Source organism: Vulpes lagopus, chromosome 3 (assembly GCF_018345385.1).
Source record: "Vulpes lagopus strain Blue_001 chromosome 3, ASM1834538v1, whole genome shotgun sequence".
Classification (NCBI taxonomy): Eukaryota; Metazoa; Chordata; class Mammalia; order Carnivora; family Canidae; genus Vulpes; species Vulpes lagopus.
Genome location: NC_054826.1, coordinates 15,524,517 through 15,541,177, shown reverse-complemented (window position 1 = coordinate 15,541,177; position 16,661 = coordinate 15,524,517). Strand labels below are relative to the sequence as shown.

At 38.1% G+C, this 16,661-nt stretch overlaps 1 protein-coding gene across 2 annotated transcripts in view; it reads right to left on the bottom strand.

The window, feature by feature from the left end:
* SPEF2 (sperm flagellar 2) overlaps window positions 1–16,661 on the bottom strand; it is a 169,895-nt gene that overhangs the window by 126,287 nt on the left and 26,947 nt on the right. For both annotated transcript variants that reach the window (XM_041749489.1, XM_041749490.1), the window contains 3 exons: window positions 13,560–13,746; window positions 7,173–7,361; window positions 224–411 (listed from right to left, as the gene is read on the bottom strand). In XM_041749489.1, coding sequence (XP_041605423.1) covers window positions 224–411; window positions 7,173–7,361; window positions 13,560–13,746 — 564 coding nt within the window. The remainder of the gene's footprint in view (window positions 1–223; window positions 412–7,172; window positions 7,362–13,559; window positions 13,747–16,661) is intronic.

The following is a 16,661-nucleotide window of genomic DNA, read 5'->3' as shown; positions in this document are numbered from 1 at the left end:
TTAGACACAGAGTTTTAATGTTAAAAAATATATAAATACACCTTAAATAAGGCTCACTGGTGGGTGAATTAATTCAGTAATCGTTATCCTGGACCCCACTTCTACATATTTTTTCATGAAAAATTTTTGTCTCTCTTATCAACTGAGTGTCTACATTACAATCTTATCCTTTCTCACTTTCTGTGATGTCTCTACTGTAATGATTATAAAAAATAACACTTACTTATTTGTCAACATCCGGTAGTCTGACACTTTAGTGGAAAGATCAAGTATTTGATCCAAAATTTCTGCACATATTGTATAATGCTTTTTGTAAAGAGCTTGAGCTCTTTCCACAGTGATCTGTTCATGAATTTCCTTCTCTCTAATGGCTTGTTCCTCAAAATCAATCTTGGCTTGTTTCGCCAAAGCCTAGGAAGGCAAAGACATTTTTAAGTCAATGTAATTGGGCGATGATTCACATGAAGATAATATTATTATCTCAAAAGGCAAAAAAAAAAAATCTCTAAACAGAATGAAACCTCCTTTTACACCCAGAAAAACTTACTCATGAAAGAGCACTTTTGCCTTATTAAGTACTGAGTATGATGGCAAAGACAATATCGGAAATATTCCACCTTTGGCTTAGCTTATCAGTAAAACACAGTACAGAGAAAAGTGGTCTAACTTCAGAAAGCCAAGGTAGATTAATGATAAATTGGATCTTAAGTGTTTAAAAAGAAGCCTTGAGTTCATGTGTTGCAAATAGTCAGAGTCAGGGATCACAGAGAAGCAGACAAGTAAGTCTGTGCCAGACCCTAGCACAGCTGACCCCTTTGTACCCATCATAGGAGCCTTAACCTGACATAGCTGCTCCATCCAGCCAGTGCCCTCCATCTTGTAGTGAGAGTTCTAGGATACTGATTTATACTTAGAAAATATTTTGGAAACCCATTATAACTGGCTTGGGAATATCACATATGCACTCACAAATGTTAAATGTATCCAGACAACGACAAAAATTCTGCTGTTGTAACCACAATAAATTGGTAAAATTTACTTACAGAGAACATTTATTTCTGCAGAAAGTAATGAAATGCTTATAGTTTGTCATTACCCTCTGCTTGGCTGGCACTATTATTTTGTTTAGAGAAACTCTTCACACAAAGGCCAAAGGTCAAACCCAGCATGCCTACATGTTGCTTTTCAAATAGCTATCCCAGCTCCTTGAGAAATTATAGCCTATGCTAACATGCTCCAGAAACATGACTTGCTTCCTGTAACTAAACCCAATGAGTGTAAAATGGAGGTGGCCTCAGAGGACATGCCAGTCAGTCAAGCCCCAGCCTGTATACAGAAGTCAAGTCCTAGGCTCCTCATCCGAGCCTCCCTCAGTGTTAAGTGGGGTATTTTTTTTAATTTTATTTATTTATTCATGAGAGACATAGAAAGAGAGGCAGAGACACAGGCAGAGGGAGAAGCCTGCCTATGTCCAATGGGGAGCCTCAGTCCCAGGACCTGAGGATCATGACCTGTGCCAAAAGGCAGATGTTCAACCAGAGCCACTGAGGTGCCCCCATTAACTGGGGTATTAAGAAGACTTGGCATACACAGAAAAAAAATCACCAAATCATCCTGTTGGGGCAAATATATCTTATGCTATGATTCACACATGACTAAATGCCCAACAATGGATTACTTTTGTCCACTGAACCAAATGGAAGATTCATTTGTTTTTGTTACTGTTATTTTATTTTGTTTGTTTTCTTTTTATTGGGAAAGTGCTTGGACTGGGTGACCCCTGAGGTCGGTCCTGTATATTTGGCAAGTTCAGGAATCACACCAGAATTTGTTATTGCTGTATTGTTCTGTAGGCCCTGTCTTCCTAGGGAAAGCATACCATTTAAGTACACAACTTTACTGTGTGCTTCAGAACCTGTGAAGAGGTCAGAGGAAGAGAAATCTAAAAGAGCAGGAGTAGCCAGATGAGAATTTGGGGAGTGGCAGTAAAATGGGTTGTGAAGTTGCTTTCCTGCAGAGTGCCTGTAAAGCATGTGGAAATGTTTTGTGTGTGAAGAGAGCTCAGCCTTGCAGGGAACAGTGGAATGATCCGAGCAGGAAGACAGCAGCTTTCACCTCAGTGCTGTCTCCCTACCTCCCTCCATGCCTTTCTTCCTTCTTTTTAGCTACCAGTCTTCTACCTTTACCCCACCCCACCTCCCTGTGCTAAACCCACCACAATTTCCTGTCCCATTACAGCAAAGTGGGTTGAAGCCCTAAAAAAAGAAAGAAGGAAAAGGAAAAAGGAAGTCTGTGGGAGGTAGTCAATCTCGGCGGTTATGAGCCCAGACTCTGTGCTCCTGTCTCCACCACTGACAAGCTGTGTGAATGCAAGCTTACTTGCAAAATGTAGACAAGGATAGTGTCCACTTCCAACAGCTGTTGTGAGAATCAAATGTGCATGTAATCAACATAGCTTAATGACCGACTCACAGTTAATACTAAAAAATGTTAAATATTATTATAATTAGGTACTACTACCAACAGAAGGTAGAACAAAAATTCGAAATCAGAAACTTACAGTAGATGCCCAATTATCTTAAAGGATGAGATAAGTAATCTAAAAACAAAACCAAAACAGACAAAGACTAATAATGAACAAAACAAAGTTGTCTCTCTCTTCTCCCTTCCTCCTCCTTCTCCTTCTCCTTCTTCTCTTTCCCTTTCTGCACCACTGCGCCCCCCACCCCAACCTTTCTTTGTACCAGACGTTGACCTAAGCCCTGCAGAAACAGTAGTGAGCAGAAGCAACCATAATCCCTTTCCTCATGGAGCTTACATCCAGTGGGAGAGGCAGTAAAGTCACACAATGAATATACACCCACGCAAAGAAGTGTCACCAGGAAGGACTATGGAGTATGACCCATCACAGGAGGCCTGACCTAGACAAGAAGGGGCCTGTGCACGGAGCTCTGAAACGTGAGAATTAGCTGGGGAAAGGCACATGGGAAGAAAGAGAAGAGCAGAAGAAATGACTTACTCGAAGATCTGAGAGTGGACAGTATGGCTAGAGTCCCAGAGACAGAGGGGAACAAGGTATGAGCAAGGATCTGGTCAGAGAAGCCAATGGTCAAATCTGAGAATCAAGAAGATTCTTCTGGCTGCAGAATGGAGAATGATTTGGAGGATATGATAGTAGGGCAGGTGATTTGTATAAGTTATCTCTAATATCCCCTTCCTTCCTTTGTAACAGGTAGACAGATGTATTTTTAACTCCTGCTTTAGAAAATTTCTGCAGCACAGAAAAGCAGAAAATGTTAGAAACTCCTCCACACTTTAAAGCGTTATATTCAAAGGCAAATAAATCTAGGTCACTCCAAGACAGAGGAGAGAAGGGAAGATTTTGAGAGCAAAGAGAAAGAGGAAGAGATGTACATCTACTCCTTGGCACTTCCTGGGGAGCAGCAGAGCCTCAGAAGGGTATCTGGGAGGGACCGACAAAGGCTGGAACAGCCTCTGGGAAGACATGTGCCACTGGAGGCAATGTGTAGGCTGGAGTAACTGAGATCTCAAAGGCGACAGGCTGGGTCTGGGCTTGATGACTGCAGTGTTTCCCTGATGACTTGGCCTGTGACCTGGGGCACTGTGCATCTATCTCTGTGGGCAGAGGTGGGTTGCTGGAGTTCAAGCTTAGGTTGATTTAAAGAATATAAAGAATGTTACATTGGGACACCTGGGTGGCTTGGCAGTTGGGTGTCTCCCTTCCATCTGGGGCGTGATCCTGGAGTCCTGGGATTGAGTCCCACATTGGGCTCCCTGCACTGAACGGGCTTCTCCGTCTGCCTATGTTTGTTTCTGCCTCTCTCTGTGTGTGTCTTTCATGAATAAATAAATATAATCTTTTAAAAAATTGTGTCATGTTCTTGCATACCCCAACTGCACTTGCTAATTCATAGCCTTCAAAATTAATGAAGGAGACCATTGCAGTAGTAGTAGTAGCAGAGACAGGGGTGGTGGTAGAGACGTGGTTTGGAAAAATGGACAAATTGAAGAGATATTATGATATGAAATGGACAGGACTTAGTGATGTTCTGGATATAGAAGAGAGGACAAAGCAGGGTTCAGGTTATCCTGAGATTTTGCATTTGTGTAACTGAATAAATGGTGCCACCATTTATGGAGATAGGGAAACTTGACAAAGACCAATTTAGTAACAAGGGTCATAAATTTGGCTTTAACGTGTTGAATTTGAGGTGTCTCTGAAATACGGGAGTAGAGATGTCAGGAAAGCAGTTGAACAAATGGGTCTTTACTGCAGAGGACAGATATAAATGCATGAGTCGTCTGTCTATTGCAGTAATTATACACCATGGTCGTGGATTAAGAGGTTGTCTGAGGAAATAACAGAGGAGCAAAGAAAGTGGCTTAGGATTAAGTTTTCCTTAAGGGATCCTGACATTAAAGGGGCAGCCAAGGAAGTAGGAAGAAAACCAGGAGTGCTTCCACAGCAGAACTCAGCAGAAAGGGACCATGTAATTACAGATTAATAATTAGTATTAATAATATCAGATAATATTAATAGCCTGTATCATTAACAGACTTTATTTTTAAATTTTTTAAAGATTTATTTATTTATTTGAGAGAGAGAGAGAGAGAGAGAGAGAGAGCAGGGAGAGGGAGAAAATCCCAGGCAGACTCCTCACTGAGCTTGGAGCCCCACACAAGGGGCTCCAAGGACCCCAAGGACCCCAAGATCATGACCTGAGTCAAAATCAAGAGTCAAGTGCTTAACCAACTGAGCCACCAGGTGCCCCTTTAACAGACTTTTTAAATCTTTAATACATTTAAAAGTACTTTTAGAATTCTCTCCCTCTCCCACCACAAACAATAACAAAAACAGTAATAAGTAAAAACAATTTTTAAAAATTCTCTCCTCCCAAAAGTGAAGCAGTAGAATGATTGGCTGCAGGGAGCAAAATGTTTTTGTTTATTTAGTGCATGAGACTAGGAAGAAAGGTAACAGTGCTTCTTTGGCAAATTCAATTCAGTATTTATTTCTTTGGCTCCTACTTACACACCAGCCACTGTTGATGTTGGAGGCAACAAATTCAGTGTTTATGGAGATAACCTGTGAAATCAAGCCACCTCACAGAGAGGGGTGCCAGGAAGTAGATACCTCAGCTTTAAGAAAAGATAATTATTGTGAGAGGAAGGGATATATTTTTTTTCAGATGCTTCAGAACCTCAGAGTTCTTTTTTTTTTAAAGATTTTATTTATTTATTCATTCATGAGAGACACAGAAAGAGAGGCAGAGACATAGGCAGAGTGAGAAGCAGGCTCCCTGCAGGGAGCCTGATGTGGGGCTCAATCCAGGACCCCAAGATCACAACCTGAGCTGAAGGCAGATGCTCAACCACTGAGACACACAGGTGCGCTAGAACTTCACAGTTCTGGTGTCTGAGGCCCTAGCAAGCCAAACTGTTCCAACCTCAGAAGTCAGTTCAAGCCTAGTTAAAGAAAAAAAGCAGGTAATGATTCTCATCACAGTGAGCCCAGTCCTGCTATAAATGCTTTGCTATTCTGTGCTTCATTCACTGGGCTTGAAGAAACAAATTTTTCAACAGGCACTTAGAAAGATTAGTTAAACATATCATTTATAATGTAAGCAAATGCCATTCAATCCATTCGAGTTCACTCTTGTCAAAAAAGAGGGATGAAACAATTATCCAGATAATTCAACTCTTGAAGAGGACACTTGAGATCTGTGTTGATGCAGCTCAAATTCATGGAGGTACAGTTCTTCACCCCTACCCCTAATAGTTCCACTATGTCTGGTCTAGAAAGGCAAAAGCACCATTTTCCTGACTTTCAAATGATATCTCTAAAAACTGCATAATTTTGGCAAAAGCTGTATTTCATTTTCATGAAATATCACAGTGTAAACCTTGAGTCTGATAAATAAAGGATTCCATTCCTATTTTCTATAAGGTTTTCTCTTCTATTCGGCCTAGTTTTGTGAATATTTTATGCAAGTAAAGACTGGCTATCTAAACTGCCAATCACATGAGCTTTGTATTTCTTCAACCAACTCTGGACCAACAGATTGAATAAATTTGAAATATCTCCAATAGGAAACAGGTAAGAAGTAATCTACATAATCCATTGATAAAATAGATCTATTTTGATGATTAGAATCCATATATACAACAAAGATAAGGAAGAAATATTAACACATTAAATGATCAGAAGATCAGACATTTTGATTTCCATAGCAAAGGACCTAGATGCGATGATACCAAAGTAGCCAAGAGCATACCTATCATCAGGATCTTGGTGTCTGTGGACCATTCTCAAATGCAATCAACCAAAATAACCCTGGATTAGTTGCTTATTTTGGTTTGGAGGAAGGAATAATATAATATGGGCCTGATAAAATCCTGTTTTATCAGAAAGCAAGGAATCATTTATCAAAGACTAATGGTGTCTTACAAAAAGAAGCCAACTTCAAAGTGCTCTCACTGCCTGAGAATGTTCACCTCGAATAACCAAGACTAATACCATCCCGGCAAATGTGGCAGATTTTAAAGAAAAATAAAGTTCTGTATGCATCTAGAAAAATGGAGTAATGACACAAGGAATTGAAAATTAGATTATTCATCTTTTTGAGAATAATACTTTTTCCTGAAGAAAATGGAATAATGTCTTTAAGATATTCAAGGAAAGAAAATCTGAATAACGAATTTAAGATATTCAAGGAAAGAAAATGTGAATGAAGGATTTTATATACAGCAAAACTGACAATCAGGTATATAAGGCATGTACCATTATCAGTATACAATACACAATACCCAATACAATTTTTGGGGAATACCATTCCCTGAGCCCTTCTTAAAGAATCTACTGAAGAATGAGTTTCATACAACCAAAATAAACAGAGAGACATGAACATAAAGGTGGGTGGTGAACATCAAAAATTAGTGGAATCCAGAATGAAGGGGAGAGTGTAACATGTAGGAGCTCTATGCGCTGTCAGTGTAATTACGCAAAAATGAAAATGGGGAGATAGGAGAGAGATCGTATAAAAAATTAACTCTTTTCAAGTGACTGGCAACTAAATAGTTTTGTTTACCTTAACTTGGTAGAAAGGATCAAAAGTAAGCTTAGACAGATTTTTAAAGGAGCTATTGTTTACCGCTTCTCGATCAAGAGCATCCTGGAAATCTTTAAGTCGTCTTTCCTCATACTGTTTTTCTCGGAAAATTCTGTTTTGCCACAAAACTTCCTTTTCATGCCGAACATGCATGAGCTGCACAGAGATCCTGCGCTCCTGCTGGGACTGCCGCATCAGCCGATTAATCAGCTGCTCCTCCCGATACGCCTCCTGAAAACACCATTGGAGGAGCCAATTATTTGTCAAGGCCATGTCCAAATTTCCCATTGGGTTAAGAAGTTGATGCATAAATAATGTGCACAAGGCAAAGTATTCCTTGGTGTCAGCTTCTGTCATTTGATTTAAATTTGAACGTGGTAAAAATCTAGTTATAAAAATAAAGATTTCCAACAAAGGCTGTACCATTTTGGTATCTGGAAGCATTATATTTCGCAAGTCACGATTACTTTAAATGAATTGTTACTTTGTTTAAAATCCAATAAAAAATCAATTAGGTGACTGTTTCCAAGGTTTTATAAACAAAGGATGGGATTCTCAATTTAAGAGCATGTTTTCAGAAATTCGAAATTCCAGCAATAAATATTGGTTGTAAAAACAAACGCAGACGTCAGCTGAAGATGGCAGGTCTGCTAGTTGTCAGTGAAGATATTTCACTACCTATATGAGGACAAGCTACATTCTGATGGAATGGGAAGGCTGGAAGAGACTCTGAGGGGACATGGTCTATGGCTTGTCTCAGAAAATCTGACTGGTTGTAATCTGAAAGAGAAACTAGATGCATTTTCCTGACTCTCTTGTCTATTTTAATAGAATAGAAGGGCAATCAGTACATGAGCAGTGGTAAAAAGCATTAAATTGGGAATGAGAAGCCATTGCAGCTCCAGTTGTACCATTAATTGGCTTGTGTGGCTTCGGACAAGTAACTTGGACTTCAGGGCCTACTTCTTGACAGGTGAAATGAGGGGGTTAGATGGAAAATGATCTCCAAAGCCCCTTCAAGCTCTTATTCTGTCTAAACAGAGACATCATGTGGAAGGAGGAGGTAATTAAAGTTCTCAAGGGGGAAGATGTAAAAAAAATGCTTAAATGTTGGAGTTGTCCATTTAACACTCAACAATCAAATTGTTCAGGAAGAAAATCTAGCATCATTAATGACATTTTTTCAAATGATCTCTGCCATGATGAGATTATGGGAGAAATACTGTATATATTTTCAGAATCTGGATACAAATGATAATAATGCTCTGTGGTAAATTCCAAAACTTGAACCTAAGAATTATATAAGAACACACATTGAATAAAACTTCGACTGAAAATAAATATGAATTTTTTGTTAGTAACATATATAAGATTAAAAAAAACCATAAACAAGTTTGAAACATGTCTAATCTAATAATAAAATTCTGGAAACTTTCATTTTAATAATTTGTTTCCTTTTGAGATCCAGTAATCCTTTTAATTCTGAGGCAGAATTAAAAATACCCACAAATCCTTCAGTTTTCTTCGTCCACATACTTGCAATGGTATCCTGCAGTTATTCTTATCAAAAAGTAAAATCTATTTCTCCATTCCCTAAATATGGGATATCCAGTAACCATTTGACTTGAATTGACCAATGTAACATTATCAAAACAAACTAAAACAACTAAAAAACCCATACACGTATGGGATCTGATTTTCTTAATTCTCTTGTGAGTCTACCCCACCACTGCCACCACAATTTCTGGTCTGCTAGAAATTTCCCCATCTCAGGTGATGACCCTATAAAGCTATGGCTCTGACCTAAAACATTAGTGCTGTCTGAAATTCATTCCTCTCTTATTATTCCTAATATCCAGTTCTTGAAGAAGTAGTCTATTTTACCTCATATGCATGCTTTTAAATCACTCTCTACTCCATTCTATACCTATTGACATTGCCCCTACCTTGAACAATATCAGCCCCTCCTCTACCATGCCTTCTCCCAAGCTTCTCCAAAACCCATCCAAAAAAGCTCAAAGTGATCTTTCTAACCCGAAATCTCATCATTCTATTCATGTAATCACATTTTTTTACGAATCACTAAGCAAGATAACAACTTGAGCATAGATCTCTGACTCGCTCTTCACAAGCTCAACTAAAACAGTATACAAACCTCAGGGAAAACTGCTACAACATGGAAACTAGAGAAGATATTTAGAGGCATTTTTGGTAGATGCAGTACAAATGGAGCCAAAATAAAAGCATCCAGGGCTGACATCAGATTAATGTCATGCTCTCAAAAAGCGGCAGGCACTTGAGAGAAGCACAAGAAATCCTAGCCCTGACAAATACCATTTTCTCTTTGGAAGAGATAAGGATAGATAGGTAGCAAGCCATGTTGCATGTAGGAATTTCACAGTCCACCACTGTGACACAGGGGCATTTGTGTCAGCTGTGCAGGGAGGGTGGGGACCCTACACTTAATAAAAAGGAGACAGTGGGAGTGGAGGTCCCTTGATGCATACCCCAGGCTGGCTGGAGGAATAGCAGCTTTCCCAAACACTGAAAAGAAACAGTTCCTTTGATGGAAATATCCAGAGCAATAACACACTTTAATGTCCTTTTACTTACTGGATCCCTGAACAAATCTCTGGTGAGAGACTTGAAAAACCAATGCTAATAGCATCCTGGTACAAAGTGAAGAAAGTCAGAAAGAATTCAGTCACCCCATTTCCAGGTAATTATCAGGTCTAGATTATAAGCAAAACAATAGAAAGAAAAAAACCTAGAAGACAATACACAAGTGTTTTGTAACACAAATAGAAGTGTGTTCAAAATTCCATTGCTAGTTAATGAAACTTGAAATAGGTAGTTATTTTACAATCTACTTTTTTCATCTAATGTCTATAACCTGTATTTCTTCTAATTAAAAGATAGACTATGAATTAAAAGTAAGGATACATGGCTGAATAAAGATATACACAAATCTAAAGTAAGAAATAACTTTTTAGTACAAAAAATGAGTTATTTTTTGAGTTTTTCTCTAAGAAAGGAGTGAATCCATTGATAAATAGTTTTGCTTCTTCATACTTACGTGAAGCCAGTCTTTCGTATTTTAGACATGCAAATTTGTCCTATTTACATTCACATCTCATATCACCTTCCACCCCAAGACTGTTCCTCTGCAGCATCTTCCATATTCACAGTAAATGCCACTTCCATCCACCTAGCTGCCAAAGGGTGACATCTGGCCCCTCATTTCACTTTTCCACTGCCCCATATCTAATGAACCATTAATTCCTATTGGTTTTACTACTGAACTGGCTCCTAAAGCTACTTCTCTCCATTCCCATTGTCACACTACCCTAAATTTAAACTGGCATAATTTCTCACCTGAATTATAGCAATAGCTGCAACTTGTTTTGCCTTCCTGTCACCTATTCTCACAACTAAAGCCAGAATGATCTTTCTAAAGTAAAGTCTGAACTTATCACTCTTGTTCCCCTTTGCACTCAGGATAAAAGCTCCAATTTCCCACTATATTGCTGGCAAGATTCATTATGATTTGGCCCCAGATGACTTTAGTTCACTCTGAGTGCTGAGTCTTTCGATATGACATTCTCTCTGGAAACACACTTTACTTTTCACCATTCCAGCCTCTGCTGGAAACTAACCCCCACTCAGACCCCACCAAAACTACCCCTGTCTAGAATTAGCTGAGTTCTAATGCTTCCTAATATTTCTATTTATTATCCTCCAGAAACTATCTTTGGACTAAGTGAGGGCTGGATTTCCCTCTCAAGTGCTATCTGTCCCTCCCATCATCTTCACTGCTCCTTCACACTCTACCCTAGTTTTTTATTTAGAGATCCTCCCCAAACTGCAGTTTCTATGAGAAGATGTTTCTCAATATTCTTGTTCCCTATGGTCTACAACAGTACCCAGAGCACAGAAGAGGCTCCAAGAATATGTGTTCAATATAAGAGTTGATCAGTGATTGTCAAACTATAGCTACATCAAATTACCTAGAAGACCTGTTAACACAGATGACTGGGCCCCACCCCAGAGCTGTGATTTGAATTTGATTCAGTAGGTTTGTGGTGAATTATTTACATGACTCCAATTATTTACATGACTGAAAATTTCCAGATGATTCTGATGCTGCTGATCCAGGAATCACACTTTGAGAACCACTAGAGTAAACCAATTAACAAACTGAGAGGACTAACAATTTCTCCATATTGTTTTTATTTAAAGAAAAGTCCCTTTGGGATGCCTGGGTGGCTCAGTGGTTGAGCATCTGCCTTTGGCTTACGTCATGATCCTGGGGTCCTGGGATCGAGTCCTGCATCAGGCTCTTCACAGGGAGCTTGCTTCCCCTCTGCCTGTGTCTCTGTCTCTCTCTCTCTGCATCTCTCATGAATAATAAAATCTTTTTTAAAAAAAAAGCTCCCTTTGTGATCATCTCAATAGATGCAGAAAAAGCACCTGAAAAAAATTCAGTATCCTTGCATGATCAAAACTCTCAACAAATTAGGTGGAGAAAGAATGTAACCCAATATAATAAAAGCCATATATGATAAGCCCACAGTTGACATCATAATCAATGGTACAACTTGTCAGCATTCCTTTAAGATCTGGAATAAGACAAAGATGGTCATTCTCACCATTTCTTTTCAACATAGTACTGGAAGTCTTTGCCAGACCATTAACAAGGAAAAGAATAAAGGGCATCCAAATCAGAAAGAAAGAAGTAAAATTGTCTCTGCATATGGTAAGATTTTATACAGTCAATTGATCTTCAACAAGAGTGCTAAGGCTACATAATGGGGAAAGGACAGTGGTCCTGGAAAAATTGGTCTCTTCAACAAGTGGTGCTGGAAAAATTGGATGTCCACATGCAGAAGAATGAAAATGTATCCTTATCTCACATTGTATTCAAAAATCAACTCAAAAAAGATTAAAGACTTACACATAAGGCCTAAAACTATAAAACTAGTAATAGAAAGTACAGAGGGGAAAAAAAGTTTCTTAATGTTAATCTAGACAATGATTTTTTTTCTTTTTAAAATGACTCCAAAAGTACAGGCAACAAAAGCAAACATACACAATTTAAAATTAACTAAAAAGCTTTTATACAATAAAGGAAACCATCAACAGAGTGAAGAGGCAACCTACAGAATGAGAGAAAATATTTGCAAATGTACTTTTGGTTAATATCCAAAATATATAAGGAACTCAACTTCATAGCAAAAATCTAATAATCAAATTTAAAAATAGGCAAAGGACTTGAATAGACATTTCTCAAAAGAAGGCAAACAAATGGCCAATAGGAATATGAAAAGGTACTCATTGTCACTAATCACCAGGGAAATGCAAGTAGAAACCATAATAAGATATCACTTCACATCTATTAAAATATTTATCACATTAAAAAAATACAAGAAATAACAAGTGCTGGCAAGGATGTGGAGAAAATGAAATCCTTGAAAACTGTTGCTGGACATGGAAACTTCCCTGGGTCCAGCCTCTATGTAAAACAATATGGTGGTTCCTCAAAAAACCATGAGTAGAACTACCATATGACTCAGCAGTTTTACTTCTGGGTATATATCCAAAGGAAATTAAATCAGTATCTCAAAGAGATGTCTGCATCTCCATGTTCAGTGCAGCATTATTCACAATATGGAAAAACCTAAGTGTCCCTTGATTGATAAATGGATAAAGAATGTGTAGAATATACACACAATGGCATATTAGCCTTAAAAAAGAAATTCTGCTACTTGTGACAACACAGATGAACCTGGATGACACTATGCTAAGTGAAGTAAGTCAGATGTAGAAAGATAAATTTTGTGTAATCCCACTTATATATCAATCTAAAAGAGTTGAACTTATAAAACTAGGTCTTAAGTGTTCTCACCAAACATACAAAAAATTAACTATGTGAGGTGATAGATGTGTCAATTAGTTCCAATGTGGCAGTCATTTCACAATGTATACACATATCAAAACATCACATCGTTCACTTTAAGCATATACAATTTTTGTCAATTATACCTCAAAAGAACTGGGAAAAGTTTCCTCTTACCTTCAAAAGTAACAATAGATACACATGATTGACGTGGATTTTAGGTTTCTCCCAGGATTTTTTTTTATCATGGGAAAATATACATGACATAAAATTTACCATCTCAACCATTTTAAGGGTATCATTCAGTGGTATTAAGTGCATTCACAATGTAGTATAAGCATCATCAGATTTTAGATTCTTTAGTAAATGTTTTATGTAGATTTTTTTCCTGACTCTATCTGCTGTGATGATGTGTTGACAGTTGATTCAGGTAACAGATAATAAAGAAGATACGTATATGTATCTTTAGTATAAAAGACTAAATTTTGCAAATTTTCCAGTACTATTATTCAATCAATATCTAAATATTTTACCTCTTGTGCTTCATGGGCTATTAACTGGTCCATTAATAGTCTCCGCCGTCTTTTCTCCCTTTGCTCTCGTGCAAAAGCATCTTCTTCAAGGCGCTTTTGGATTTTTTTAATGTAGTCATCATCCGAATAAGTGTTTAACAAATCAGTAGTTGTCTGGCCTGCTGTATCTAAAGAAGTCTTGGAGGCTCTAAGGACAATAGTTTTTACTTAGATTTAAAAAAAAAACAATGCAATGACATGCCACTACTTGTGACTATGGAGGAAGACCTCAGGAAAAGGCTCCTTTTAATGCTCTGTTAATTTATTAATACAAGCATTAAAGCAAATATTAGAACTTCATTGTGACATCCATAGCTTATCATTAGATTCCATTTGCTGCATTTTGGGACTCTACATGGGAGGTCATTAGCAGAGCCTTCTTTCTAAGCCTATTGCCTACTTGTTCTTTCACTTCTCGTGATCTTCACTGTGCCCAGAGATCTGGGTTTCTCTCTCTCTCTCTTTTGCCAGCTGGCTCTAGGCCTCTTGCCTCCTCTGTTTTGAGTCAAGAGTAGGCACATGATTAATAACCAAAGTGCCAGGGAAGGCATACCTCTAGTCCTAATGTCAGGACACCGAGTACTTCCATGGATGGTTCCTCCAGTACAACCCACCACTCCCTTATGCAAATGCAAGTTGCTGTATCAACTCCCAATAACCTCCAGAATGCTTAAAGCAGTGGCCCAGTTCTTACTGGAAGCTTGGCAGCTAAAAATGACTTGCTCGTCATGCCACACTGGCAAGTATAAAACTGACCTAGCCTCTTGCCCAAGTCCTAGAGATCCAAGTAAGAGGCCTACTTCCATTCCTGTCCTACCTTATGTCCAAAATTAAAGGGTAAGGAAGAGCTGGTGGTCTTACCAACAGAAAGCAAACACTTATTTTAGTGGGACAATGGTGGTTTAGTACAAGAATTTACAGCTTCATTCAAAAGTTATCTTTAGAATCAAAAGATACATTTTAATGTATGTAAGGATCAAATAATCAATTCTCATCTGCATACCCCTTTACAAAATAAACAGAATACAATAGTATAATGGTACAAGACATATTTCGTTACCTGCCAATAAAAAGTTTTAATATTTTAAATAATTATTTTTAATGTTATTAGTTATTAATGTAGTCAGTTTAAAATACAACTTACTGTGTTATTCAAAAGACAAGGACCCCTTAATAAGGATACATACCTTAATATGGTATGTAGGAACTAAATAGTCATCATTTCCAATACAGATAGTATTCTCATAAACGCATAGTTAATTCATGTTTAACGAAGTAACAGTTGCATGTCTACAGTGATCATATTGCATTATAGATCATTTTTTGTACATTTGCTGCTCCCAGATGAGCTCTGAGCTCATAAGAAAAGTATCCTATCCTCTCTGTCCTGGTGGCCTCATAGTCCTGACATGCAGCTGATGTTTGCTCAATTTCATATGACATACTAAGAAGCATGATATAGAGTAATTCTTAAAAACAGCACACGCTGAAATTCTGGTTGTCAGCAGGAGCTCAACCTTCAGTTGTATCCTGTCACTAAGAATCTTTGAGCAGAAATTGTGTGTAGGATCTAATACAGAGCTTAACCTCTTTATTAAGAATTAGTACAATTAAGTACTTAGGAAAATTATGTGGCATAACTTTTTAGATCATTCTTTAAAATTCTTATGTTTTTACTCAAATGTGTTGTTCAGCTTTGGATTGTACATGGCTTACTACACTTAACATGTTGCTTCTCCTTTATTTATCAGCCTATCCTCCACCAATCCGTCTGCTCTCATTCCAATTAAGGACTGAAGAAAGATACATGATATTTTTTTTAATAAATATTGTTTTCCTAGATGTGGGTTTCTTGCAGGTAATAATTATATTTTCTCTATATCTGCTTGTCAGCCTCTGCAGAGTTAATAATTGGGTGTGTATGAATTACTAGTAATTGAAACCTTGGCCGAATTTGTGTATATTTAAAAATAATTGCCAGGAAGAGTCTAAAGTAAATCTATGAATTCGAGGGTCAAATTAAATCAACCAACAACCTCAGTTTTGTTTTTTTTTTTTTTAAGTAGCAGACAGCACTTATTATTTGTGTTATAAAATAAAGACAGTGTATATATGGGGGAAAAGCAGCCATGGGAGCTCTTGGCATTGCTCTTACTGAGACATTTTGTTCTTCCACAAAAGAAAAAAAGATGGACTTTGAGGTAACATCCCTGAAGAACTGTTTCAGGAGCAGGCTGTGAAAGCAGCAGCTGCAGAAATTGCTCGTTATGGTCAACTTATAAGATTTTAGTGCTTTCTGGTATCAGGTAGCGTGAAGCTTTTGAAAGAGCCCAGAATATGCTTGATTCTAAGCTAAAAATTCAGAATGAACTGATGCAGTATTTAATAAAAAGAGGCTTAACAAAGGCCATACTGTACCATAGCTTTTGTTTTCTTTAATAGTTTTCTCCAGACCAGTGCTTCCCAACATCCTTTATTTGGGGCCACCGAGAATATGCCTTCTGTGCAGCATACCAGGAGGGATTTGGAGTCTCAGATGAAGCTGCGCAATCCTGGGTGACTGGCCCAGGGAGACTAGCTGCCCCAAGCCCTGCCCTGCTGCTCTGAGAATCGAAGTAAGGATGTCTATATTTCATGGCCTCCCAGTGTTAGATCTACGGCAGGATCAAGTGGAGGCTTCTACAGAGAAAGGACCTGGGATAGACATGACTCTTTCTTTCCCTTTTTCCTCAAAACACAGCCCCAGTTTTATTCAGGGAAAAAAAATGTACCCAGTTAAAGACTACATTTTTTAGCCTCCCATTCTGCTAGATGTGACCAACGTAACTGAATTCTGGCCAATAAAACATAAGCACAAATGTTACCTGGGACTTCTGGAAAGGTTCTTAAAAGGAGCTATTTCAGATCATTACTTTTTGCCTATCCTCCTTCTTTATATCTAGAATATGGGCCAAATGGCCAGAGCTCCAGGAGTCATCTCATAAGTATTGTGAATGTGGATTTGAGGACAAAAACCACACAACAGGACAGCTGAGCTATAGAAAAGCCTCAGGCCTCGATGCC